Here is a 27,837-nt window from a genome sequence, read left to right on the forward strand (position 1 = left end):
TTCCATCTTGAACTTGAATTTTTTTTATGTATGTGTTCAAGGATTTCAAATTTAAAATGGGTCTCACCGAACCGTCCGGTTTCGGTACCACAAACAGTGTGGAATAGTAACCCCGTCATTGTTGAAGTAGGGGCACTTTGACTATCACCTGCTGGGATTACAGCTTGTGAACTGCCTCTAGCACAGCCTCCCTGCCTGAGGGAGTTGTCGGCAAGGCAGATTTGAGGAAACGGCGGGGGGGGGAGACGCCTCGAATTCCAGCTTGTACCCCTGAGATACTACTTGAAGGATCCAGGGATCCACCTGTGAGTGAGCCCACTGATCGCTGAAATTTTTGAGGCGGCCCCCCACCGTACCTGGCTACGCCTGTGGAGCCCCCGCGTCATGCGGTGGACTCAGAGGAAGCGGGGGAAGAATTTTGATTCTGGGAACTGGCTGACTGGTGCAGCTTTTTCCCTCTTCCCTCGTCTCTGTGCAGAAAGGAAGCGCCTTTGACCCGCTTGCTTTTCTGAAGCCGAAAGGACTGTACCTAATAATACAGTGCTTTCTTAGGCTGTGAGGAAACCTGAGGTAAAAAATTTTCTTCCCAGCTGTTGCTGTGGATACGAGGTCCCAGAGACCATCCCCAAACAATTCCTCACCCTTATAAGACTCTATGTGCCTTTTTAAAGTCAGCATCACCTGTCCAGTGTCGGGTCTCTAATACCCTCCTGACAGAATGGACATTGCATTAATTCTGGATGCCAGCCGGCAAAATATCCCTCTGTGCATCCCTCATATATAAGACGACGTCTTATGTTCGCAAAATAGTATCCCTGTTTGACAGGGTTACAGACCACGCTGCAGCAGCACTAGCTGCAGGTCTCAGTCTAGTACCTGAGTGTGTAAATACAGACTTCAGGATAGCCTCCTGCTTTTTATCAGCAGGTACCTTCAAAGTGGCCGTATCCTAAGACGGCAGTGCCACCTTTTTTGACAAACGTGTGAACGCCTTATCCACCCTAGGGGATATCTCCCAGCGTAACTTATCCTCTGGCGGGAAAGGGTACGCCATCAGTAACTTTTTAGAAATTACCAGTTTCTTATCGGGGGAACCCACGCTTTTTCACACTTCATTCACTCATTTGATGGGGGAACAAAACACTGCCTGCTTTTTCTCCCCAAACATAAAATTCTTTTTTAGTGGTACTTGGGTTAATGTCAGAAATGTGTAACACATTTTTTATTGCCGGGATCATGTAACGGATGTTCCTAGTGGATTGTGTATATGTCTCAACCTCGTCGACACTGGAGTCAGACTCCGTGTCGACATCTGTGTCTGCCATCTGAGGGAGCGGGCGTTTTTGAGCCCCTGATGGCCTTTGAGACGCCTGGGCAGGCGCGGGCTGAGAAGCCGGCTGTCCCATAGCTGTTACGTCATCCAGCCTTTTATGTAAGGAGTTGACACTGTCGGTTTATACCTTCCACCTATCCATCCACTCTGGTGTCGGCCCCACAGGGGGCGACATCACATTTATCGGCATCTGCTCTGCCATCACGTAAGCCTCCTCATCAAACATGTCGACACAGCCGTACCGACACACCGCACACACACACATGGAATGCTCTGACTGAGGACAGGACCCCACACAGCCCTTTGGGGAGACAGAGAGAGAGTATGCCAGCACACACCAGAGCGCTATATAATTTTGGGATTAACACTACATTGAGTGAATTTTTCCCAATAGCTGCTTGTATATACAATATTGCGCCTAAATTTTGTGCCCCCCTCTCTTTTTAACCCTTTGAGCCTGAAAACTACAGGGGAGAGCCTGGGGAGCTGTCTTCCAGCTGCACTGTGAAGAGAAAATGGCGCCAGTGTGCTGAGGGAGAAGCCCAGCCCCTTTTCCAACTGACTTTCTCCTGCTTTTTCTGGAATACTGGCAGGGGTAATTTTACATCTATATAGCCTCTAGGACTATATATGATGTAGATTTGCCAGCCAAGGTGTCATATATTGCCCTCAGGGCGCCCCCCCCAGCGCCCCTGCACCCTCAGTGACCGGAGTGTGAAGTGTGCATGAGGAGCAATGGCGCACAGCTGCAGTGCTGTGCGCTACCTTGGTGAAGACCGAAGTCTTCTGCCGCCGATTTTGCGGACCTCTTCTTGCTTCTGGCTCTGTAAGGGGGACGGCGGCGCGGCTCCGGGAACGAACACCAAGGCCAGTTCCATGCGGTCGATCCCTCTGGAGCTAATGGTGTCCAGTAGCCTAAGAAGCCCAAGCTAGCTGCAAGCAGGTAGGTTCGCTTCTTCTCCCCTTAGTCCCTCGATGCAGTGAGCCTGTTGCCAGCAGGTCTCACTGTAAAATAAAAAACCTAAAATAAACTTTCTTTCTAGGAGCTCAGGAGAGCCCCTAGTGTGCATCCAGCTTGGCCGGGCACAGAAATCTAACTGAGGTCTGGAGGAGGGTCATAGTGGGAGGAGCCAGTGCACACCAGATAGTACCTAATCTTTCTTTTAGAGTGCCCAGTCTCCTGCGGAGCCCGTCTATTCCCCATGGTCCTTACGGAGTTCCCAGCATCCACTAGGACGTCAGAGAAATATTTTTTATGTTTGTGATCATGCTGGATGTTATGTAGGATCAACATGGACTTATTGGAAACTGCTTGAGTCCACTGCGTGATCGGGGGTCTGTCTTGTGCTGCTCCGGTAATTTCCGGCGGTTGCGGTGGTGGCACGGATCGATCCCCTTCTTGTGGATGTCTGTGCCTACAGGTGTATGTCCCTGTGGGATTCAATATAGTTATACCTAGCATTATTCTAATGTAATGAATAAAAAGTATCAAGCTGTATGCTAGCTTGTCAGATCCTTGTTAAAATGTAACCTCTTGTTAAAATGAAACCTCCTGTAAAGACGCTTAATTACTGCCGATCCTAACTACGTTATATTTTATTTAAATGTGGAATTTCTTATCAAACCTTAATTAAATATGATTATGTGAGTTGTGCGGTGGATCAGACGTTTTTAGGTGTTTAAAATTATGTTGAATAAATGTGTAAGAATTGCGCTGTGAGATATACTATGCTATGTTATCAATTAAAGTAATTAAGTGACTGCTTTATAAAGGAAAGATGCAATGACTGTGACCACACCCCCTGATGAAGTCCAACGGTGATAAAACGCGTTGGGCGTGGCTAACTAAGGACGTGACCTTACCTGACACTATTAGCATTAAGTCCGAGAGCTGAGACGCTTATCTACGAAAACCTGCAGCCAGAGTTGTGCGGGGCGAGCCCCAAGCTGTGATCCGGAGACAGCGGTGATTCGTCTTCACACTGGTGCTTTTAAACTAAGATGTACGTGAGCATGTGTTATTTGTAGTAAAATTACTGGATATGTTATCTCACTGAGTGCGCCCTCAATTATATATATATATATACATACATACATACATACATACATACATACATACATACATACATACATACATACATACATACATACACCGTTCAGCACTCACCACAGCAAGCTCACTTATTTTCACAACATCACTAAATAAATGATGGGGGTTTAGTTAGTGAATCTTTGGTTAACTCATATTAACTGTGGCCACAAGCTTTGTTCATGCACCCCTATGCAAGCCCAACTATCTTAAACCTGAGTCAGCTGTTCTTTAGTAATTTATCAGCCAGTGTCGGGTGACTAGTGTACCTTTTAAAAGCCGTGGAGTATTTGGCAGATACACCGTAAACCAAGTGGGCATATTTGCAGTTATATTATGTGTGATACAGTTGCTAGGTTTTAATTTTGAGACTCTGTGATAGTGTAGGACCTGCATGAAGATGGGGTACCTTGGCGAGCGATTTGCAGGCTTCCGTGCATTGGCCAATTGAATAACTAAACCCCTATCATTTTATTTATTGCTGTTGTGAAAATAAGTGAGCTTGCTTTGGTGAGTGCTGAACTTTCTGTTTGTATATTTTAAAGTAGGTGGCCATGGGCTGCATGCACCCCACCCTATGAGTGGTGAGTGCAGACACTGCACCCTGCTTCTGGGGTGGCGAGTGCTGTGGTTTTACTTTTGTTGAGATATATATATATATATATATTTATTACCACTGACCTCCAGTAGTAACTTAAGTGATTTTAATTTGATCTCCTTCTGACCTTGGAGGCGTTATGAGTAAACTGAAATGCATGTAACCTATATCCGATTTGTTAAATAAAGAAAAACAAACACACACAAAAAAAACAGGTTGGTGTAAGGTATTTGGATTGAGTGTGCAAGAACTTGAAGAGACGTGTTGTAAGAATTTAGGAGAGTCTGTTGTGATACCTGTTTTGTGTAGTTTGTAGATGGCTCTTTTCTGAATATGAGCTACTAAACTAGCTCTCTGTCTGGCAATCTAATTGGCAGTTATTGTAGAAAATACTATAAATAGGAGCTACAACAAAAATTTGAGTCTGAAGCCTGGAATAGTTTTGAGCTTTGCTTGTTTTGTATCAATGGTTTGGCATGTAGACAGTGCTCGTATTCCTTTAGAAAATGTGGGTGGGGGGGATTATTTACTTCTGCAGTTAGTTTAGTAAAAGTCCTCTTTTGGCTTATTGTAGGTGTTTCAAAACTGTAATGATTCCAGAGTTTATGATGTGTGCGGTTAGGTAACAAGTAAACATTTTTTTTTCTTGCTACCAAGGTCAAATGTGTTTATGATGAGAAACTCTGTGCCTCTATTCAATGCACTGCATGCTGACATAGGTTTGCCGACATATTACACAATCCTGTCACGTTATTTATCTGGCTAAAGAAGCAGCATGGCTTTCATTAACGAGGACCTAACTCGTCTGTACATGATCAGATGAGGAAAGGGGTCGTTAACGCTGCATGCTCCAGTGCATCTCTAACGACATTGGGGTATATGCAATTGCCGGCGAATTGCCGCAAAAGTCGAAAAACGGGCCATTTTCGACAAAAAAAAACATGTCGAATTGGATTCGACAATGCAATACAGTACTTTTCGACAAAAAAACGGACGTTTCAGATTCGACTTTTTGCAATTTGACATTTTTTAAATTCGACATGTCTGCAGTGCTAAAAATGCGGCTTTTCGACAAAAGTATATTCAATTAAAGAATGTCAATTCGACAACAGTGCTTTTCGACAGTAATTTAATCAATTTTATTCCACCTCACTTTGCTGGCGGAATGTAATAATTTTAAAAACATGTTTTTTTTTTCTATTGCTAATAGCATATCTATTTATATTAGAAGGGATTATGTACTTGGTTTGTCTATTAGGAGACACAAGTATTTAAAGATTTTTTTTTTTTTAATTATTATTATTATTTTTTTTTTTTTTAATGGAATGGGTTAAAAACCCGGAGAGAAAAAAATGCGTGGGGTCCCCCCTCCTAAGCATAACCAGCCTCGGGCTCTTTGAGTCGGTCCTGGTTGTAAAAATACGGGGAAAAATTTACAGGGGATCCCCCGTATTTTTAGAACCAGCACCGGGCTCTTCGTCCGGTCCTGGTGCTAAAAATACGGGGGACAAAAGACGTAGGGGTCCCCCATATTTTTAACACCAGCACCGGGCTCCACTAGCTGGAGAGATAATGCCACAGCCGGGGGACACTTTTATATCGGTCCCTGCGGCCGTGGCATTAAAACCCCATCTAGTCACCCCTGGCCTGTGTACCCTGCAGGAGTGGGGACCCCTTCAATCAAGGGGCCCCCTCCTCCAGCCACCCAAGGGCCAGGGGTGAAGCCCGAGGCTATCCCCCCTTATCCAAGGGCTGCGGATGGGGGGGCGGATAGCCTTGTGTAAAAAAAATATATATTGTTTTTTGCAGCAGAACTACAAGTCCCAGCAAGCCTCCCCCGCAAGCTGGTACTTGGAGAACCACAAGTACCAGCATGCGGGGGGGGAAACGGGCCCGCTGGTACCTGTAGTTCTACTGCAAAAAAAATACCCAAATAAAAACAGGACACGCACACCTTGAAAGTAAAACTTTATTGCATACATGCCGACACACATACTTACCTATGTTCACACGCCGACTGTGTCCACGTCTCCGTCTGTCAACGTGTCCAAGAATCCAGGGTACCTGAAAATAAAATTATACTATCCTAAATCCAGTGTCCTGTTCTTTTTTTTTTTTTTTTTGTAATCCACGTACTCTGCAAAAAAACAAACCGCATACCTGATCCATGATCTGAAAGGGGTCCCGTGTTTACACATGGGACCCCTTTCCCCGAATGCTGAGCCCCCGCCGTGACTCCTGTCGCAGAGGGTCCCTTCAGCCAATCAGGGAGCGCCACTTCGTGGCACTCTCCTGATTGGCTATGCACGTCTGAGCTGGCAGACAGCGCATCGCACAGCCGCTGCATTAGTTTCAATGGTGGGAACTTTGCGGTCAGCGGTGGGGTTACCCGCGGTACCAGCTTGCGGGGGAGGCTTGCTGGGACTTGTAGTTCTGCTGCAAAAAACAATATTCATTTTTTTATTTTTTTTTGACACAAGGCTATCAGCCCCCCATCCGCAGCCCTTGGATGGGGGTGGGATAGCCTCGGGCTTCACCCCTGGCCCTTGGGTGGCTGGAGGGGGGGGGGGTCCTTGATTGAAGGGGTCCCCATTCCTCCAGGGTACCCCGGCCAGGGGTGACTAGTTGGGGTTTTAATGCCACGGCCGCAGGAACCGATCTAAAAGTGTCCCCCGGCTGTGGCATTATCTCTCCAGCTAGTGGAGCCCGGTGCTGGTGTTAAAAATACGGGGGACCCCTACGTCTTTTGTACCCCGTATTTTTAGCACCAGGACCGGACGCAGAGCCCGGTGCTGGTTCTAAAAATACGGGGGTCCCCTGTTAATTTCCCCCCCGTATTTTTACAACCAGGACCGGCTCAAAGAGCCCGAGGCTGGTTATGCTTAGGAGGGGGGACCCCACGCAATTTTTTTTTCCAGGGTTTTGTAACCATTTTTGTGCCGTCCGAAAAGTCGAGTCCAGGACGCACTTTATCCGTCAATTGGTCCGATTTTCGACAGCGGGACTGTCGAATCTGTTTTTTATTGAATGTCGAATTCCGGCCCCGGCAGCTGGAATTCGACTCGAATTGTGTCGAATTTAAAAACTGTCGAATTCCAGTTGGAATTCGACCTCATTTGCATATACCCCATGGAGTGTACACAGTGGACGAGATTGTCAAAGATCTCGCACAGATTGGCCCTTCTGAGCAAATCTTTTACTTTATTATCTAGTGTGTATGGGGCTTTACATTAAGGTCTGCTAGGACTCTAGGAAAACACTCTTCAGCAGTACCCCTCCATTCTACTCCTCAGCAGAGTGTAGGGATGCTTTCACATCGCTAACTCGGTAAGGAACCAGCTTTTGAACATGCTTCCAACCCGTGTCTGAACACTCTATACCCCTTTCACTTCGCATTTTGGAGCAGTGTTATTACTGGGTTATTCCCGGGTTAGTGCCTTTCACACTGAACTCTGTTCACCCATTTAAAATAGTGTGATGTCATTTTAAATGGACTTTTCTGTCTCACATTGATTAGGTTTCAAAGGTATTAGAAGGAGGGGCTGGGCAGCGCTCAGTAGCGCAGCAATCGTGACCGACAAACCAGAGGCTGCAAGCATCCTTGTGATATTTTTATAGGTTATTGTATCCTTTACAGTGCCTGTAATGTGGTTGACTATTTCAGCCTCCCCTCTAATCCTTAACAACTCCCTAACTTCATCCTCACTCCAGGTTTCCATATTGTACAAGCACTGTGAATGCAGTATTACAGAGGCTCATCCACTGTTTACAGAGTGTTGCCTGTTATTTCCGGGTTCAGACTGGTGACGACTATATATATATATATATATATATATATATATATATATATATATATATATATATATATATATATATATATATATATATATATATATAATATTTCTCTAACGTCCTAAGTGGATGCTGGGGACTCCGTAAGGACCATGGGGATTAGCGGCTCCGCAGGAGACTGGGCACATCTAAAGAAAGCTTTAGGACTATCTGGTGTGCACTGGCTCCTCCCCCTATGACCCTCCTCCAAGCCTCAGTTAGATCTCTGTGCCCAAACGAGAAGGGTGCACACTAGGGGCTCTCCTGAGCTTCTTAGTGAAAGTTTTAGTTAAGGTTTTTTATTTTCAGTGAGACCTGCTGGCAACAGGCTCACTGCATCGAGGGACTAAGGGGAGAAGAAGCGAACTCACCTGCGTGCAGAGTGGATTGGGCTTCTTAGGCTACTGGACATTAGCTCCAGAGGGACGATCACAGGCCCAGCTTGGATGGGTCCCAGAGCCGCGCCGCCGGCCCCCTTACAGAGCCAGAAGGCAGAAGAGGTCCGGAAAATCGGCGGCAGAAGACGTCCTGTCTTCAACAAGGTAGCGCACAGCACTGCAGCTGTGCGCCATTGCTCTCAGCACACTTCGCACTTCGGTCACTGAGGGTGCAGGGCGCTGGGGGGGGGCGCCCTAAGACGCAATAAAAACACCTTGGCTGGCGAAAATACATCACATATAGCCCCCAGGGCTATATGGATTAATTTTAACCCCTGCCAGAATCCATAAAAAAGCAGGAGAAAAGTCCGCGAAAAAGGGGCGGAGCCTATCTCCTCAGCACACTGGCGCCATTTTCCCTCACAGCTCCGTTGGAGGGAAGCTCCCCTGGCTCTCCCCTGCAGTCACTACACTACAGAAAGGGTTAAAAAAGAGAGGGGGGCACTAATTAGGCGCAGTATTAACTATACAGCAGCTATAAGGGGAACAACGCTTATATAAGGTTATCCCTGTGTGTGTATGTATGTATATATATATATATATATATATATATATATATATATATATAGCAGAACTGGCAGGCTCGGCACTCACTGTTGGGGCTGATTACTTGCTGTGGTGCCTTCCGCGAATGTTGCCATCCCAATGTAGTTTCAAAGAAAAGCAGCGGCACTCAGCAGACTGATTTGCAGAAAAAAAGCCGTTTATTCCGGTCCTACGCCGTTTCGGGGGTGTACCCCGTCTTCAGGGACAATACAGAAAAGTTCTGTATTGTCCCTGAAGACGGGGTACACCCCCGAAACGGCGTAGGACCGGAATAAACGGCTTTTTTTCTGCAAATCAGTCTGCTGAGTGCCGCTGCTTTTCTTTGAAACTATATATATATATATATATATATATATATAATATATATATATATATATATATATATATATATATATATATATATATATATATATATATATATATATATATATATATATATATATATATATAGCGCTCTGGTGTGTGCTGGCAAACTCTCCCTCTGTCTCCCCAAAGGGCTAGTGGGGTCCTGTCCTCTATCAGAGCATTCCCTGTGTGTGTGCTGTATGTCGGTACTTTTGTGTCGACATGTAGGAGGAGAAAAATGATGTGGAGACGGAGCAGATTGCCTGTAATAGTGATGTCACCCCCTAGGGGGTGGACACCTGAGTGGATGAACTGTTGGAAGGAATTACGTGACAGTGTCAGCTCTGTATAAAAGACAGTGGTTGACATGAGACAGCCGGCTACTCAGCTTGTGCCTGTCCAGACGTCTCATAGGCCGTCAGGGGCTCTAAAGCGCCCGTTACCTCAGATGGCAGATATAGACGCCGACACGGATACTGACTCCAGTGTCGACGGTGAAGAGACGAATGTGACTTCCAGTAGGGCCACACGTTACATGATTGAGGCAATGAAAAATGTTTTACACATTTCTGATAATACGAGTACCACCAAAAAGGGGTATTATGTTCGGTGAGGAAAAACTAGCTGTAGTTTTCCTGAATCTGAGAAATTAAATGAGGTGTGTGATGATGCGTGGGTTTCCCCCGATAACAACTGATAATTTCTAAAATGTTATTGGCATTATATCCTTTCCCGCCAGAGGTTAGGGTGCGTTGGGAAACACCCCCTAGGGTGGATAAAGCGATCACACGCTTGTAAGGGCTCTACCTTCGCCTGAGATGGCCGCCCTTAAGGATCCTGCTGATAGAAAGCAGGAGGGTATCCTAAAAGGTATTTACACACATACTGGTGTTATACTGCGACCAGCAATCGCCTCAGCCTGGATGTGCAGTGCTGGGTTGGCGTGGTCGGATTCCCTGACTGAAAATATTGATACCCTAGATAGGGACAGTATATTTTTGCCTATAGAGCATTTAAAAGATGCATTTCTATATATGCGTGATGCACAGCGGAATATTTGCCGACTGGCATCAAGTCTAAGCGCGTTGTCCATTTCTACCAGTAGAGGGTTATGGACACGTCAGTCGTCAGGTGATGCGTATTCCAAACGGCATTTGGAAGTATTGCTTTATTAAGGGGAGGAGTTATTTGGGGTCGGTCTTTCAGACCTGGTTGCCACGGCAACAGCTGGGAATTCCACGTTTGTACCCCAGGTCGCCTCTCAACATGAGAAGACGCCATATTATCAGGCGCAGTCTTTTCGTGGACAAGCGGGCAAAAGGTTCCTCATTTCTGCCCCGTGACAGAGGGAGAGGAAAAAGGCTGCAGAAATCAGCCAGTTCCCAGGAACAGAAACCCTCTCCCGCCTCTGCCAAGCCCTCAGTATACGCTGGGGCTTTACAAGCAGAATCAGGCACGGTGGGGGGCCCGTCTCAATGAATTTCAGCGCGCAGTGGGCTCACTCGCAAGTAGACCCCTGGATCCTTCAGGTGATATCTCAGGGGTACAAATTAGAATTCGAGACGTCTCCCCCTCGCCGTTTCCTAAAGTCGGCTTTACCGATGTCTCCTTCTGACAGGGAGACAGTTTTGGAAGCCATTCACAAGCTGTATTCCTAGCAGGTGATAATCAAGATACCCCTCCTGCAACAGGGAACGGGGTATTATTCCACACTGTTGTGGTACCGAAGCCGGACGGCTCGGTGAGACCGATTCTAAATCTAAAATCTTTGAACACTTACATACAGAGGTTCAAATTCAAGATTGAGTCACTCAGAGCAGTGATTGCGAACCTGGAAGAAGGGGACTACATGATGTCTCGGGACATCAAGGATGCTTACCTTCATGTCAAAATTTACCCTTCTCACCAAGGGTACCTCAGGTTTATGGTACAGAACTGTCACTATCAGTTCAGACGCTGCCGTATGGATGGTCCACGGCACCCCGGGTCTTTACCAAGGTAATGGCCGAAATGATGATATTCCTTCGAAGGAAGTGAATTTTAGTTATCCCTTACTTGGACAATTCCCTGATAAGGGTAAGATCCAGGGAACAGTTGGAGGTCGGTGTAGCACTATCTCAGGTAGTGTTGCGGCAGCACGATTGGATTCTCAATATTCCAAAATCGCACCTGGTTCCGACGACGTGTCTTCTGTTCCTAGGGATGATCCTGGACACAGTCCAGAAAAAGGTGTTTCTCCCGGAGGAGAAAGCCAGGGAGTTATCCGAGCTAGTCAGGAACCTCCTAAAACCGAGCCAAGTCTCAGTGCATCAATGCACAAGGGTTCTGGGTAAAATGGTGGCTTCCTACGAAGCAATCCCATTCGGCAGATTCCACGCAAGAACTTTCCAGTGGGACCTGCTGGACAAATGGTCCGGGTCGCATCTTCAGATGCATCAGCGGATAACCCTGTCACCAAGGACAAGGGTGTCCCTCCTGTGGTGGTTGCAGAGTGCTCATCTTCTAGAGGGCCGCAGATTAGGCATTCAGGACTGGGTCCTGGTGACCACGGATGCCAGCCTGCGAGGCTGGGGAGCAGTCACACAGGGAAGGAATATCCAGGGCTTATGGTCAAGCCTGGAGACATCACTTCACATAAATATCCTGAAGCTAAGGGACATTTACAATGCTCTAAGCTTAGCAAGACCTCTGCTTCAAGGTCAGCCGGTGTTGATCCAGTCGGACAACATCACGGCAGTCACCCACGTAAACAGATAGGGTGGCACAAGAAGCAGGAGGGCAATGACAGAAGCTGCAAGGATTTTTCGCTGGGCGGAAAATCATGTGATAGCACTGTCAGCAGTATTCATTCCGGGAGTGGACAACAGGGAAGCAGACTTCCTCAGCACGACCTCCACCCGGGAGAGTGGGGACTTCACCCAGAAGTCTTCCACATGATTAAAAACTCGACAGGTCTTGCGCCAGGTCCAGGGACCCTCAGGCAATAAGCTGTAGACGCTCTGGTAACACCGTGGGTGTACCAGTCAGGTTATGTGTTCCCTCCTCTGCCTCTCATACCCAAGGTACTGAGATTGATAAGATGGAGAGGAGTAAGCACTATATTCGTGGTTCCGGATTGGCCAAGAAGGACTTGGTAACCGGAACTTCAAGAGATGCTCACGGAGGATCCGTGGCCTCTACCTCTAAGAAGGGACCTGCTCCAGCAAGGACCCTGTCTGTTCCAAGACTTACCGCGGCTGCGTTTGACGGCATGGCGGTTGAACGCCGGATCCTGAAGGAAAAAAGGCATTCCGGATGAAGTCATCCCTATCCTGATCAAAGCCAGGAAGGATGTAACCGCAAAAACATTATCACCGCAATTGGCGAAAATATGTTGCGTGGTGCGAGGCCAGTAAGGCCCGACGGAGGAAATTCAACTGGGTCGATTCCTACATTTCCTGCAAACAGGAGTGTCTATGGGCCTGAAATTGGGGTCCATTAAGGTTCAAATTTCGGCCCTGTCAATTTTCTTCCAAAAAGAACTAGCTTCAGTCCCTGAAGTTCAGACGTTTGTAAAAGGGGTACTGCATATACAGCCTCCTTTTGTGCCTCCAGTGGCACTTTGGGATCTCAATGTAGTTTTGGGTTTTAAAAGTCACATTGGTTTGAACCACTTAAATCTGTGGAGTTAAAATATCTCACATGAAAAGTGGTCATGCTGTTGGCCCTGGCCTGGGCCAGGCGCGTGTCAGAATTGGCGGCTTTATCCTGAAAAAGCCCTTATCTGATTTTCCATTCGGACAGGGCGGAATTGAGGACTCGTCCTCAGTTTCTCCCCAAGGTGGTTTCAGCGTTTCACCTGAACCAACCTATTTGTGGTGCCTGCGGCTACTAGGGACTTGGAGGCCTCCAAGTTGCTAGACGTTGTCAGTGCCCTGAAAATATATGTTTCCAGGACGGCTGGAGTCAGGAAATCTGACTCGCTGTTTATCCTGTATGCACCCAACAAGCTGGGTGCTCCTGCTTCTAAGCAGACTATTGCTCGTTGGATTTGTAGTACAATTCAGCTTGCACATTCTGTGGCAGGCCTGCCACAGCCAAAAATCTGTAAATGCCCACTCCACAAGGAAGGTGGGCTCATCTTGGGCGGCTGCCCGAGGGGTCTCGGCTTTACAACTTTGCCGAGCAGCTACTTGGTCAGGAGCAAATACGTTTGTAAAATTCTACAAAATTGATATCCTGGCTGAGGAGGACCTGGAGTTCTCTCATTTGGTGCTGCAGAGTCATCCGCACTCTCCCGCCCGTTTGGGAGCTTTGGTATAATCCCCATGGTCCTTACGGAGTCCCCAGCATCCACTTAGGACGTTAGAGAAAATAAGAATTTACTTACCGATAATTCTATTTCTCATAGTCCGTAGTGGATGCTGGGCGCCCATCCCAAGTGCGGATTGTCTGCAATACTTGTACATAGTTATTGTTACAAAAATCGGGTTATTATTGTTGTGAGCCATCTTTCAGAGGCTCCTCTGTTATCATGCTGTTAACTGGGTTTCAGATCACAAGTTGTACGGTGTGATTGGTGTGGCTGGTATGAGTCTTACCCGGGATTCAAAATCCTTCCTTATTGTGTACGCTCGTCCGGGCACAGTATCCTAACTGAGGCTTGGAGGAGGGTCATAGGGGGAGGAGCCAGTGCACACCAGATAGTCCTAAAGCTTTCTTTAGATGTGCCCAGTCTCCTGCGGAGCCGCTAATCCCCATGGTCCTTACGGAGTCCCCAGCATCCACTACGGACTATGAGAAATAGAATTATCGGTAAGTAAATTCTTATTATGTATGTATGTATGTATGTATGTATGTATGTATGTATGTATATATGTATATATGTATATATGTGTATATATATATATATATATATATATATATATATATATATATATATATATATATATATATATATATTTTTTTTTTTAATTTGTTATCAATTATTTATTTAGCGCACACATATTCCGCAGCACTGTACAGAGAATATTTGCCCATTCATATCAGTCCCAGTGGAGCTTAGTCTATATTCCCTATCACATATACACACAGACATTCACGCTAGGGTTAATTTTGTTGGGAGCCAAAACCGGAGGAAACCGGCACACCCTGAGGAAACCCACGCAAGTACGGGGAGAATATACAAACTCCACATGATTAGTGTCATGGTGGGAATCGAACCCATGACCTCAGTGCTGTGAGACAGTAATGGTAACCATTACACCATCCGTACTGCCCATATCATGCAGGGAGACAACCTATCGCCTCCTTTTTAAGATTCCCGGGTTGAATATACTGGGTCTGAGGCTTTCACACTGCCAAATGAACAGGTTCTGAACCGTGTATGTTCTTTCTTTTTACACGGGTTAAAATACCGGGTTGTTTGACCTGGTAAATTCATAATGGCGCTTTCACACTGCAGCTCATACCGGGTTGACATGGCTAAAACTTGAAATAATACTGGGTTATTTTTGCGATGTAAAAGGGGTATAAGCAAGGCAGACTATAAATTGCTGTCATTACCTCTCTCTAATGTAACTCGACCACCAACTTGTGCTGCTCCTGTAAGTGGCCTTGGGTGCCTTGGTAACCAGTTTGGAAACCATCTAAATTGGGCCTCCTAATGTTCTCTGCACCTTTTAGCAGTGTGCATAGGGTGGCTTTGTGTGTATGTCTCAAGTTCTAAAGAGGTAATAAAATGATATTTGAGCTCTTATACGGCACACTTTGAGTTCTATAACCTAGTGATGGGGTAGGTGTAGATTGCCTACTTGATTATTTCCCATATTCTTTAAACCTAAATCTGTACATAAGTGAAAAGAGAGGATATTGTCTCTTTGCTGCACTAGTTTGTGAGAGATAAGTGGGGTGCTAATGGGGTTACTGAGAGTTAGCAACCAAAAAAAGTTAGTAATTGGGTAAAACCATGTGCACTGCAGGTGGGGCAGATGTAACATGTGCAGAGTGTTAGATTTGGGTGGGTTGTATTGTTTCTGTGCAGGGTAAATACTGGCTGCTTTATTTTTACACTGCAATTTAGATTTCAGCTTGAGCACACCCCACCCAAATCTAACTCTCATCACATGTTATATCTGCCCCACCTGCAGTGCACATGGTTTTTGCTCAGTTGCTAACTTTTCTGGTTTGCTAACTCTGAATAACCCCCTAAATGCTGAATGTCAGTGTGTTGGATGAGTGGAGTGTGCCATGTGCAGGTCCTGAGGGTGGCATCACTTTGCTTACATCATAGGTTGAGCATGTCCCAGGCTTATTGAGGAGGTTAGGGTGTGTACACACAGTGAGATATTTTCTTTTGATTTTGACTATATAGTCAAAATCGCAAGAAAAGTTAGTGCAGATCGCAAGGTGAAAGTCACCTTGGGATTCAGATTCGATCCCGATGCGATGCCGACCTGGCGGGACCGCGCAAGAAAAGATAGACTGTGCAGGCAAGTCGATCCTTGCTAGATCGGTGTACTATCTAGTTCATCTCACATGTCAATGACATCTTACATAAGCTAAAATCGTAAGCACACAGTCCATATCTCAAGAAAAGTTAGTCAAAATCTGTGCTATCTGGGCTCCAGGGAGTTCAAGGGAAATCGCAAGTGAAAATCGGGCCTAGCAAGGATCACACCGTTAGTATCCTAGCCTTGTGCCATGCTTTCCAACGAGTGATTGCTTTGACTTTGAAAATTTTTCCTCAATACCCTTCTTTGAGTACTTAGTTTATATGTAAGCAGAGCGCATACTGATGGGCCTTAATACAGGTGTGGATTGGGCATAGGCCTCAACCAGGGAAGATTCCCGGTAGGCTGTCTGAGAGGCCTGGTTTTATTTGGTAACGTGGTCCCAATTAAAGTCGTAATGAATAAGCTGAGAAATAAGCTGCATATATGAAAATTGCTTTGCCACTTAGCCTGTGGCTGCGGATGATCTAGTGTTTGCGCTCTGTCTGCTTGGCTGACATATAGGATTTTACTAAAGAATGGTATAGTTTCCTTAATCTAAAGGGGCATCATATACATGCACACTCTGGCAAGTCTTGTGGCGGAGGGTGCTGTTGCCATGGCTGGACCTTACACCACTGGTGCTGCCCGAGTGAGGCCACTTGTACAAATTTTTCCTGGGACACTTTTTGTGATCAATCCGTCCCTACCGTAATACAATCACTTGTTTATAAATCTTGGCGATTGCTCCCTCACATCTTCCTGCCATCAATATTGAACTTTTTCCAACAAAGTGCTTTTCTGCTGCTACATTCTCCTGATATTATTTGTGTCACTGTGCCTATATTCTGTGTGTAATTGCGCCTCTATCTGCATCCAACATGCCACTTTAGTGTTGTAAAAGTTGACAATATTAAAAAACCAGTGCAATTGTTAATGTGAAACGACCGCAATTCTGATGAGAAGTGCAGCACTGTACCTTTAAATGAACACGTTACAAGTGTACTGCGCTCCAACCTGCAAAACATTTAATAAAGAGAAAAGGGGAAAACTGATACAGAATGCAGTGACAATTGATCAAACAATAAACACAAATATGCAGAGAAATGCAAGTACAGTATAACACCAATAAGGATTTACAGGTAACAGACCAAATACATACGCAGGCGCCCCCTGGATCCAGGCCAGTCGTCAGCAGATAACCGCAATGATTTGAGATAGGAGATCTAATGCTTACTGTAAAAATGAAAATTACCCAGAGGTAATTCTCTCCAGGTGCTGATTGGGGAGGTTCAACACAGCAGCTATAAAAAGAGGTTGGTCAGACCTCATACATAAATAGGCACACACATAAATTATTATTAGTATAAACGTGTGTATATATTGACCATCTCCTCTATGACCACATAGCGCTAATAATTTGTGTGTGCCTAATGCTTACTGTGGCTTGTCTGATATTTATACAGAACTTCCAACCCCCACCATGCAGTGGGGTATGCACTGCTACAATTGGTCAGTAAAGTACACAGTTTCAAATCTTGATAGTCCATTGGTCCCCTTCAAAGGTATTGTCTTCAGGAGTGCGACTGTTACTGTTCTCAGAGATTCACCAGACAACTAGTTTCTGTATACCTAATTACTTATTCATTATTATGTTCACATATCTGATACTTGGTAATATCTTGCGACTGATACCTTTTCACTACTACCGGATTTTAGTTAATGAACTGACTATCATTTTGATACCAGACATGGGGGCAGATGTATTAACCTGGAGAAGGCATAAGGAAGTGATAAACCAGTGATATGTGCAAGGTGATAAACACACCAGCCAATCGGCTCCAATATGCAAATCAACAGTTAGGAGCTGATTGGCTGGTGGGTTTATCACCTTGCACTTATCACTGGTTTATCACTTCCTTATGCCTTCTCCAGGTTAATACATCTGCCCCATAGGGAGATATGTCCCTGTTTGTCTATGCGTTATTGTGCAATTGTCACAGTTGTTTATATATATATATATATATATATATATATATATATATATATATATATATATATATATATATATATATATAATGTGTGTGTATATATATGTATATATATATATATATATATATATATATATATATATATATATATATATATATATATATATATATATATATATATATATTCTCTCTCTGTGTGTTGGGTAGATGGTGCCTATGTGTATATTATCTGTAAGTAAGAAATATTTACTGTGTTACAGTATATTAAGAAATGCGTCTTCTACCGTAATGTGTACAGTAACTCTGCGAGGCTAATCTTCCTCACCAGACGTTCTTTGTCTGCTGATCCGCTCTGTCAGTCCCTCCATTGGTTACCGGTATTCTACCGTGTCAAATATAAAATACTTTTACTTACATACAAGGCTATTAACCAAACTGCACCATCATACATCTCCTCACTCATCTCAAAATATCTCCCTACCAGACCTCTCTGCTCTGCACAAGATCTGCGTCTCTCATCCAGATGTATTACCTGTTCCCACTCAAAATTACAGGACTTTACCCGGGCTTCACCCATTCTGTGGAATGCCCTCCCACGCACAATAAGACTTTCCACTAGTCTCCAAAGCTTTAAACGTTCCCTGAAAACTCCTCTCTTCAGACAAGCCTACCAAATTCCTGACCCCCACACATAACCTTCAATGCTTCCCTATCCAGTTACATCCCCTCTGCACAGTCCCCATAGCCTCACATTTTGTCTTCCAACATTGCTGGGTGATCATATCATACAATCCACTAAGAACCTAGCAATCTGGGGAACCATTATGTAACGGGTTCAGAGGCGTAACTAGGGTTTTTGGAGCCCAGGGCAAAATGTAAATTGCCCCCCCCCCCCCCCCCCCCCCCCCACCCCAAAGGAAAAAAAAACATAGCAAAAGAAGAATGTGCGTGCGCTGAAAAATGGGCGTGGCCACACTCCAGAAGGGGTGTGGCCACACTCCAGAAGGGGTGTGGCCACTGAAAATGGCCCCCAGTGCCGGTTACATTGCCCCCCAGTGCCGGTTACATTGCCCCCCAGTGCCGGTTACATTGCCCCCCAGTGCCAGTTACATTGCCCCCCAGTGCCAGTTACATTGCCCCCCAGTGCCGGATACATGCCCCCCCACTGTGCCAGGTGCATTGCCCCACACTGTGCCAGGTACAATGCCCCACACTGTGCCAGGTACAATGCCCCACACTGTGCCAGGTACAATGCCCCACACTGTGCCAGGTACAATGCCCCACACTGTGCCAGGTACAATGCCCCACACTGTCGGTTACATGCCCCACTGTACTCTTCCCCCACCCCCCCCGGTCACTTACCGAGTCACCGGCGTGTTCTATGTGAGGGGAGGAGAGCGCCTCTCCTTCCCTTCACCGCTCCAGGACAGGTCTCTGGCGGCTGTGTGGCGCCGGTTCGCTAGACAATCGGAGCTCGCGGACCGGCAGCCAATCAGGAGCCAGTCCGCAAGCTCTGATTGGCTAACGCAGCCGGAGGACGGACACAGCAGCGGTGATGGCAGCGCTGCTATGGCTTTCAGCGGCGGTAAGGGGAGGGAGAGACTGTGCGCTCTCCTCCCCTCACATTTCGGCTTTCGGCGTGACGGGGGCGAGTCCTGGCCGCCGGTGGCGCCCCCCTCTCCTGGGCCTGCCAAGGCGCCCAGGGCACGTGCCCCACTCGCCCTACCCTAGATACGCCTCTGAACAGGTTGCATCTATCCTTGTGTATCAATGCCTATTTCCCTATAGATTGTAAGCTTGCGAGCAGGGCCTTCCTACCTCTGTCTGTCTTTGCCCAGTTTTGTTCTATAACTGTTGTTCTAATTGTAAAGTGCAACGGAATATGCTGCGCTATATAAGAAACTGCTAATATTAATAATAATAATAATAATAATAATAATAATAATAATAATAATAATAATAATAATAATAACTCGCCGTTAGTCATTCCATGAAAACACTTTAGCGTACCATTTTGTAGGCAAATACAGTCGCAGTGACACACCGAATACAGACATGCTGCATATCATTTTATTCAACAGAAGCTGCCTGTAATTCATATTACATTACTTTGCAGAAAAATACAAAAAAAAAAAGGCTCAGCGCTACTGAGTCACAACACTCACTCGTTATGTGTAACGTGACCTGTAGCTCATGGAGCAAAGATGCAAGAGGACACATCTGTACATGCATCAGTGTGTTTAGCTATCCTCTGTCAGTCTAAGGGATGTTCCCTTTCCTGATTAGTACCGGTTTTTATGCAAAGTATGTAATAAGTGAACAAAATGTTCTTAAATGTCTACTTTTAGATTTAACTGTAAAAGTTGCTCTGTCTAACGTTTTTTTATTTTTACTTCACAGATCTGTGGTTACTTTTTCACTGTTGTGTAGCTGATTTTATTAATTTTTTTTTCTTCCCATTTCCTTTTAGGGTATTGCAGACCACGGCAATGGCGCACACTACCCATATCTCCAAAGATGAACTGGAAGAACTGAGAGAGGCCTTTGGCAGAGTTGGTAAGTTATCTTTTGTTTTTCTTGTGTGGTATTCTTGTAATCCAGTGTTCTGTTTCCTGGTATGGAAGTCATCCTCTCTAGTGGGGTGCTACTTGGAAAACTTTATGCGAGTAAGAAGCCGGTTTCAAAAGCTTTCCTTTTAAGATTACATTCCATGTTGGAACAGTCTGTGAAGGAGAGGTCCTTAGGAATAAGGTGACACGGCTGTACTTGAATTTCTAAACTTTTTTTGTTTGTGTCTATTTGGCTCAAAGTTTCATGTTCAGGTACTTCCTTAAAGTTGGTCCAAAGTCTTAAAGTGCCAAATATTGTGACTTCCAAGATATTTACATTATGAAGGCTTGGCAGTATGTTTACTAACTGGTTGTATTGTAATTTTGTATCTTCAGTTATATACAGTACGTTTAATTTTTTTATAGTTATAGGGCGCACATTCTGGTGTGCATTAGAGAGAATATTCTAGCCATTCACATCGGCCTTTATTCTAGTGGAGATTACACTCTGTGGGGGAAATTCCATTCTGGGTAAAGGATGCAAATTGCCGTAGCAGCACCCTTCATCTGGCCGAATGCCAAATTCGCACATTAGTGCTCGCTACCATATGGGGCAGCAAACACTCTTGTGCGAGCTCGGCCTACCTGATTTGGCCAGGCAAATTAATTCACCCGCAAACTCCCTATATTCCCTACCACATGTACACACATTCACTAGGGTTAATTTTTTTGTTTTGTCAGAATCAAATTAACCTACCAGTATGTTTTTCAGTTAGGGCCTTAGTGGGAATCAAACCTAAGACCTCAGCACTGAGAGTGTAAATTTCGTAACCATACAATGACTGATACCGTTATTTACCCATGTGCCTGTATATGCCCATCCTTGTTTAAAATTGTGTTACTCTGTGGGCATTTTATATGTGATACCTGATTGCTAATGGAGCTACCTTTTTAGATATGTGAAGTTGAGGCCACACCCTAAAGTTGGTACAACACCTTTAACTACCAAAACCTCACCCTGGTCTCCAAATAAGCAGGTTTTGGGCAAAACTTTATCCTCTTTCGAGGTTTGTGAACGCGGACTATATCGCCAACTTTTTTACTGTTGGGAAATGTGTTGGGGACGGGTATGTTATCTTGTCAGGATGCAGGCGATCACATGACTAACAGCGGCATCCCGACATTGAAGATCCTGACGGTGGAGGGGGTAAGTATTTAACCACTCTACTACCCTAACCCTTAGGTGGCGGCTAGGGCTAACCATCCCCTCCTTGTGCCTAACCCTAAACCCCCAGGCCCTAACCCGATCCTTTCGGGATGTCTGCAGTCGCTCTTCCGGCACTGTTCTCCAGAGTGATATCGGGATTCCTGCATCAGTCGCATGACCGCTGGGTTCCCGCCCATGCTGAACGCACCCCTTGGGGGCACATGGTAGCATTTTGCCTGGAATGTATGTGCTATAGGGTTTGTCAGCCATCTGAAAAAATCATTTCATTCAAGTGGCGGTTACCAGTATTGGTGTATTTATAGTGATGCATATTTTAGGGTGATTGTGACCTTAAATGCAGATTACAAATATATATTACATGTCATTGATTTAAGTTAATATTACGCTGCCATGAATACAGTTTCCTTTCCCCTCTGATTTTGATGCAGGCTACACTTATTTAGTATGTTTTGAGTTTGGCCATTGGTTTTAAATGTTTTCTAGTTTTAAATTATTATGCCTTAGTTTTAAGATGGCAAAAACCAACCCAAAAAATGGTAAACGAAAAAATGTTTGAAGTGCAGATTTCATTATGAATCCTACATATAGATGCAGTCTGTACTATTGTAAAGGTGGCATGATGACGAGCCAAGAACCATAAAGTACTGCTTGTGGCATTTTAGCTAAAAAAATAAATAAAAAAAAGACACGCATGCAAGACTTTATAATACTAGATTTATTTTAATTATCTGTATCCAATTTGGGTAGATTAAACAAATGTAAAGGTATTTTGTGTAAGAACAAAGGCTTCTGAAAAAAAAAAAAAAAAAAAGGTGTAATTTGTGTGGGTACTGCATAAAAAAAATAAAGATTTATTTTATTTTGGAATAATGACCAAATCTAAATGAGTTCACTATCCTCTTACACATCATTATCCTCTTTTCAAAAACAAGCTGTCAGGAACAGACTATTGGTTTCGGCATTCCATGTGATGGTGCATCGTATTGAAAATAGAGCTAAGAAAGGCTTTCCAAAGCCCCTCTGCTCATTACAACATGAGCTATGTGGCTGGCAGTCTGAAGAAACAAACCAATGTACAGATGCAGACATGCTCATCTTTGTTGTGATGCTGCATGGATGCCAGGCTGCAACTATTCACAGCCGGCGATCCCTCCATTAATTCCTAAAGGAATTAATGAAGCCATTGCCAGCTGTGAACAGTCGCAGCCTGGCATGCCATGCAGCACGCCATATTGCAGTAAGATGAGCGTGGCTACATCTGTATAAGCAAACCCCTTCCCCCCTTCCCTTTTTTCTCTAACGTCCTAGAGGATGCTGGGGACTCCGTAAGGACCATGGGGATAGACTGGCTCCGCAGGAGACATGGGCACTTTAAGAAAGACTTTAGTTCTGGGTGTGCACTGGCTCCTCCCTCTATGCCCCTCCTCCTCCAGTTTGATACTGTGCCCAGTGGAACTGGGTGCTTTTCAGGAGCTCTCCTGAGCTTTCTGACAAAGTATTTTGTTAGGTTTTTTATTTTCAGGGAGCACTGCTGGCAACAGACTCCCTGCATCGAGGGACTGAGGGGAGAGAAGCAGCCCTACTCTCTGAGTTGCAAGGTCCTGCTTCTTAGGCTACTGGACACCATTAGCTCCAGAGGGATTGGTACGCAGGATCTCACCCTCGCTGTCCGTCCCTGAGCCGCGCCGCCGTCCCCCTCGCAGAGCCGGAAGATAGAAGCCGAGTGAGTATGAGAAGAAAAGAAGACTTCAGAGGCGGCAGAAACCTTCATGATCTTCACTGAGGTAACGCACAGCACTGCAGCTGTGCGCCATTGCTCCCATACACCTCACATACTCCGGTCACTGTAAGGGTGCAGGGCGCAGGGGGGGGCGCCCTGGGCAGCAATATAAACCTCTTTTTGGCAAAAATATAACATATATATATATATATATATATATATATATATATATATATATATATATATATACACATATACATATACATATACATATACATATATACATACATACATACATACATACATACATACATACAGCTTGGCACTGTATATATGTAGGAGCCCCCGCCAATTTTACATTTTAAGCGGGACAGAAGCCCGCCACCGAGGGGGCCGGGCTTCTCTCTCAAAACTCACCAGCGCCATTTTTTCTCCACAGCACCGCTGAGAGGAAGCTCCCCGGATTCTCCCCTGCTTATACCACGGTAGACAAGAGGGTTGAAAAGAGAGGGGGGGCACATAATTCGGTGCAAATTACATACAGCAGCGCTACTGAGCAAACATTAAGTTACTGTGTTATTCCTGGGTTATATAGCGCTGGGGTGTGTGCTGGCATACTCTCTCTCTGTCTCTCCAAAGGGCCTTGTGGGGGAACTGTCTTCAGAAAGAGCATTCCCTGTGTGTGGTGTGTCGGTACGCGTGTGTGACATGTCTGAGGAAGAAGGCTATGTTAGAGAGGAGCAGGAGCGGGAGCAAATGAAGGTGGTGTCTCCGCCGACAGCGCCGACACCTGACTGGATGGATGTGGAATGTTTTAAATGCTAGTGTAAACTCATTGCACAAAAGATTAGACAAGGCTGAAGCTTTGGGACAGTCAGGGTCTCAACCCATGCCTGATCCTATGTCGCAGGGACCGTCAGGGTCTCATAAGCGCCCACTATCCCAAATTGTTGACACAGATGCCGACACGGATTCTGACTCCAGTGTCGATTACGATGATGCAAAGTTACAGCCAAAATTGGCAAAATCCCTTCGATATATGATTATGGCAATAAAAGATGTTTTGCACATCACAGAGGAACCCCCTGACAAGAGGGTACATATGTACAAGGGAAAGACGCCTGAGGTAACCTTTCCCCCCTCACACGAGCTGAATGAGTTATGTGAAAAAGCTTGGGAATCTCCAGATAAAAGACTGCAGATTTCCAAAAGGATTCTTATGGCGTATCCTTTCCAGTCAACGGATAGGTTACGATGGGAATCCTCCCCTAGGGTGGACAAAGCATTAACACTCTTATCCAAGAAGGTAGCCCTCCCGTCCCAGGATATGGCTACCCTCAAAGATTCCGCTGACCGCAAACAGGAGATTACCCTGAAGTCCATTTATACACATTCAGGTACCTTACTCAGACCGGCAATTGCGTCGGCCTGGGTGTGTAGTGCTGTAGCGGCATGGACGGATACCTTATCTGAGGAGATGGATACCCTAGATAAGGATACTATTTTATTGACCCTGGGGCATATAAAAGATGCTGTCCTATATATGAGAGATGCTCATTAGTCTACTGGGTTCTAGAATAAATGCTATGTCGATTTCTGCCAGAAGAGTCCTATGGACACGGCAATGGACAGGTGATGCCGACTCAAAAAGGCATATGGAGGTTTTACCTTACAGGGGTGAGGAATTGTTTGGGGAAGGTCTCTCGGACCTGGTCTCCACAGCTTCATCTGGAAAATCTAATTTTTTGCCTTTTATTCCCTCACAGCATAAGAGAGCACTGCATTATCAAATGCAGTCCTTTCGGTCACAAAGAAACAAAGTGCGAGGTGCGTCCTTTCTTGCCAGAGGTAGGGGCAGAGGAGAAAAGCTGCACAACACAGCTAGTTCCCAGGAACAGAAGTCCTCCCCGGCCTCTACAAAATTCACTGCATGACGCTAGGGCTCCACTGGCGGAGTCCGGCCCAGTGGGGACACGTCTTCGGAATTTCAGCCACATCTGGGTTCACTCCCAGGTGGATCCCTGGGCAATAGAAATTGTTTCTCAGGGTTACAAGCTGGAATTCGAAGAGGTACCTCCTCGCCGATTTTTCAAATCGGCCCTACCAGCTTCTCCCCAGGAAAGGGAATATAGTGTTATATGCAATACAAAAATTGTATCTTTAACAGGTGGTGGTCAAGGTTCCCCTCCTCCAACAAGGAAAGGGATATTACTCGACCATGTTTGTAGTCCCGAAACCGGACGGTTCGGTCAGACCCATATTAAATTTAAAATCTCTGAACCTATACTTGAAAAGGTTCAAGTTCAAGATTGAATCGCTAAGAGCGGTCATTGCAAGCCTGGAAGGGGGGGATTTTATGGTGTCCCTGGACATAAAGGATGCATACCTTCATGTCCCCATTTATCCACCTCATCAGGCGTACCTCCGATTTGCGGTACAGGACTGTCATTACCAATTTCAGACGTTGCCGTTTGGTCTCTCGACGGCCCGAGAATTTTCACCAAGGTTATGGCGGAAATGATGGTGCTCCTGCGCAAGCAAGGTGTCACAATTATCCCGTACTTGGACGATCTCCTCATAAAAGCGAGATCAAGAGAGCAGTTGCTGAACAGCATATCACTTTCACTGAAGGTGTTAAAGCAACACGGCTGGATTCTCAATATCCCGAAGTCGCAGTTGGTTCCTACGACTCGTCTGTCTTTCTTGGGCATGATTCTTGACACGGACCAGAAGAGGATTTATCTCCCGATAGAAAAGACCCAGGAACTCATGACTCTGGTCAGGAACCTATTGAAACCAAAACAGGTGTCAGTGCATCACTGCACTCGAGTCCTGGGAAAGATGGTGGCATCATACGAGGCCATTCCCTTCGGCAGGTTACATGCGAGGACTTTCCAATGGGACCTACTGGACAAGTGGTCCGGGTCACATTTACAGATTCATCAGTTGATCACCCTGTCCCCCAGGGCCAGGGTATCACTCCTGTGGTGGCTGCAGAGTGCTCACCTTCGCGAGGGCCGCAGATTCGGCATTCAGGGCTGGATCCTGGTGACCACAGACGCAAGCCTCCGAGGTTGGGGAGCAGTCACACGGGGAAGAAATTCCTGGAACTAAGGGCCATATACAACGCCCTACATCAAGCGGAGACCTTACTTCGCGACAAACCGGTTCTGATCCAGTCAGACAACGTCACAGCAGTGGCTCATGTAAACAGCCAAGGCGGCACAAGGAGCAGAGTGGCGATGGCAGAAGCCACCAGAATTCTTCGCTGGGCGGAGAATCACGTAAGCGCACTGTCAGCAGTGTTCATTCCGGGAGTGGACAACTGGGAAGCAGACTTCCTCAGCAGACACGACCTACATCCGGGAGAGTGGGGACTTCATCAGGAAGTCTTCGCACAGATTACAAGTCGGTGGGAACTGCCACAGATAGACATGATGGCGTCCCGCCTCAACAAAAAGCTACGAAGGTATTGCGCAAGGTCAAGAGACCCTCAGGCAGTAGCTGTAGATGCCCTAGTGACACCGTGGGTGTGTCGGTCGGTCTATGTATTTCCTCCTCTTCCTCTCATACCCAAGGTGTTGAGGATAATAAGACAAAGAGGAGTGAGAACAATCCTCATTGTTCCAGATTGGCCACGGAGGACCTGGTATCCGGATCTGCAGGAAATGCTCACAGAAGATTCGTGGCCTCTTCCTCTAAGACAGGACCTGTTGCAGCAGGGGGCCCTGTCTGTTCCAAGACTTACCGCGGCTGCGTTTGACGGCATGGCGGTTGAACGCCGGATCCTAGCAGAGAAAGGCATTCCGGTTGAGGTCATCCCTACGCTGATTAAGGCTAGGAAGGATGTAACGTCAAAACATTATCACCGTATATGGCGAAAATATGTTTCTTGGTGTGAGGCCAGGAATGCTCCTACGGAAGAATTCCATCTGGGCCGTTTCCTTCACTTCCTACAAACTGGAGTGAATTTGGGCCTAAAATTAGGCTCCGTTAAGGTCCAGATTTCGTCCTTATACATTTTCTTTCAAAAAGAATTGGCTTCTCTTCCAGAAGTTCAGACTTTTGTAAAAGGAGTGCTGCATATTCAGCCTCCTTTTGTGCCTCCGGTGGCACCTTGGGACCTTAACGTGGTGGTAAGTTTTCTAAAATCACACTGGTTTGTACCACTTAAAACGGTGGAGTTGAAATATCATCTCACGTAGAAGGTGGTTATGTTATTAGCCTTGGCTTCGGCTAGGCGAGTGTCGGAATTAGCTGCTTTGTCACATAAAAGCCCATATTTGGTATTCCATGTGGATAGAGCGGAATTGCGGACCCGTCCTCAATTCCTACCAAAAGTGGTCTCATCTTTTCATATGAACCAACCTATTGTGGTGCCTTTGGCTACGCATGACTTGGATTCCGAGTTACTTGATGTGGTCAGGGCTTTGAAAATTTACGTGGCCAGGACGGCTAGAGTTAGGAAAACTGAAGCGCTGTTTGTCCTGTATGCAACCAACAAGATTAGTGCCCCTGCGTCAAAGCAGACTATTGCTCGCTGGATTTGTAACACGATTCAGCAAGCGCATTCTACGGCTGGATTGCCGTTACTGAAGTCGGTCAAAGCCCATTCCACGAGGAAAGTGGGCTCTTCTTGGGAGGCTGCCCGAGGGGTCTCGGCACTACAGCTGTGTCGAGCTGCTACTTGGTCGGGTTCA

General features: G+C 45.8%; 1 protein-coding gene across 2 annotated transcripts in view; it reads left to right on the forward strand.

Moving 5' to 3' along the window:
• Positions 1 to 27,837, forward strand: part of LOC134949136 (plastin-3) — a 192,663-nt gene that overhangs the window by 80,570 nt on the left and 84,256 nt on the right. For both annotated transcript variants that reach the window (XM_063937544.1, XM_063937543.1), the window contains exon 2: positions 20,111 to 20,196. In XM_063937544.1, coding sequence (XP_063793614.1) covers positions 20,130 to 20,196 — 67 coding nt within the window. In that variant the 5' untranslated portion in view covers positions 20,111 to 20,129. The remainder of the gene's footprint in view (positions 1 to 20,110; positions 20,197 to 27,837) is intronic.

The sequence above is a fragment of the Pseudophryne corroboree genome, chromosome 8 (genome assembly GCF_028390025.1).
Source record: "Pseudophryne corroboree isolate aPseCor3 chromosome 8, aPseCor3.hap2, whole genome shotgun sequence".
Classification (NCBI taxonomy): Eukaryota; Metazoa; Chordata; class Amphibia; order Anura; family Myobatrachidae; genus Pseudophryne; species Pseudophryne corroboree.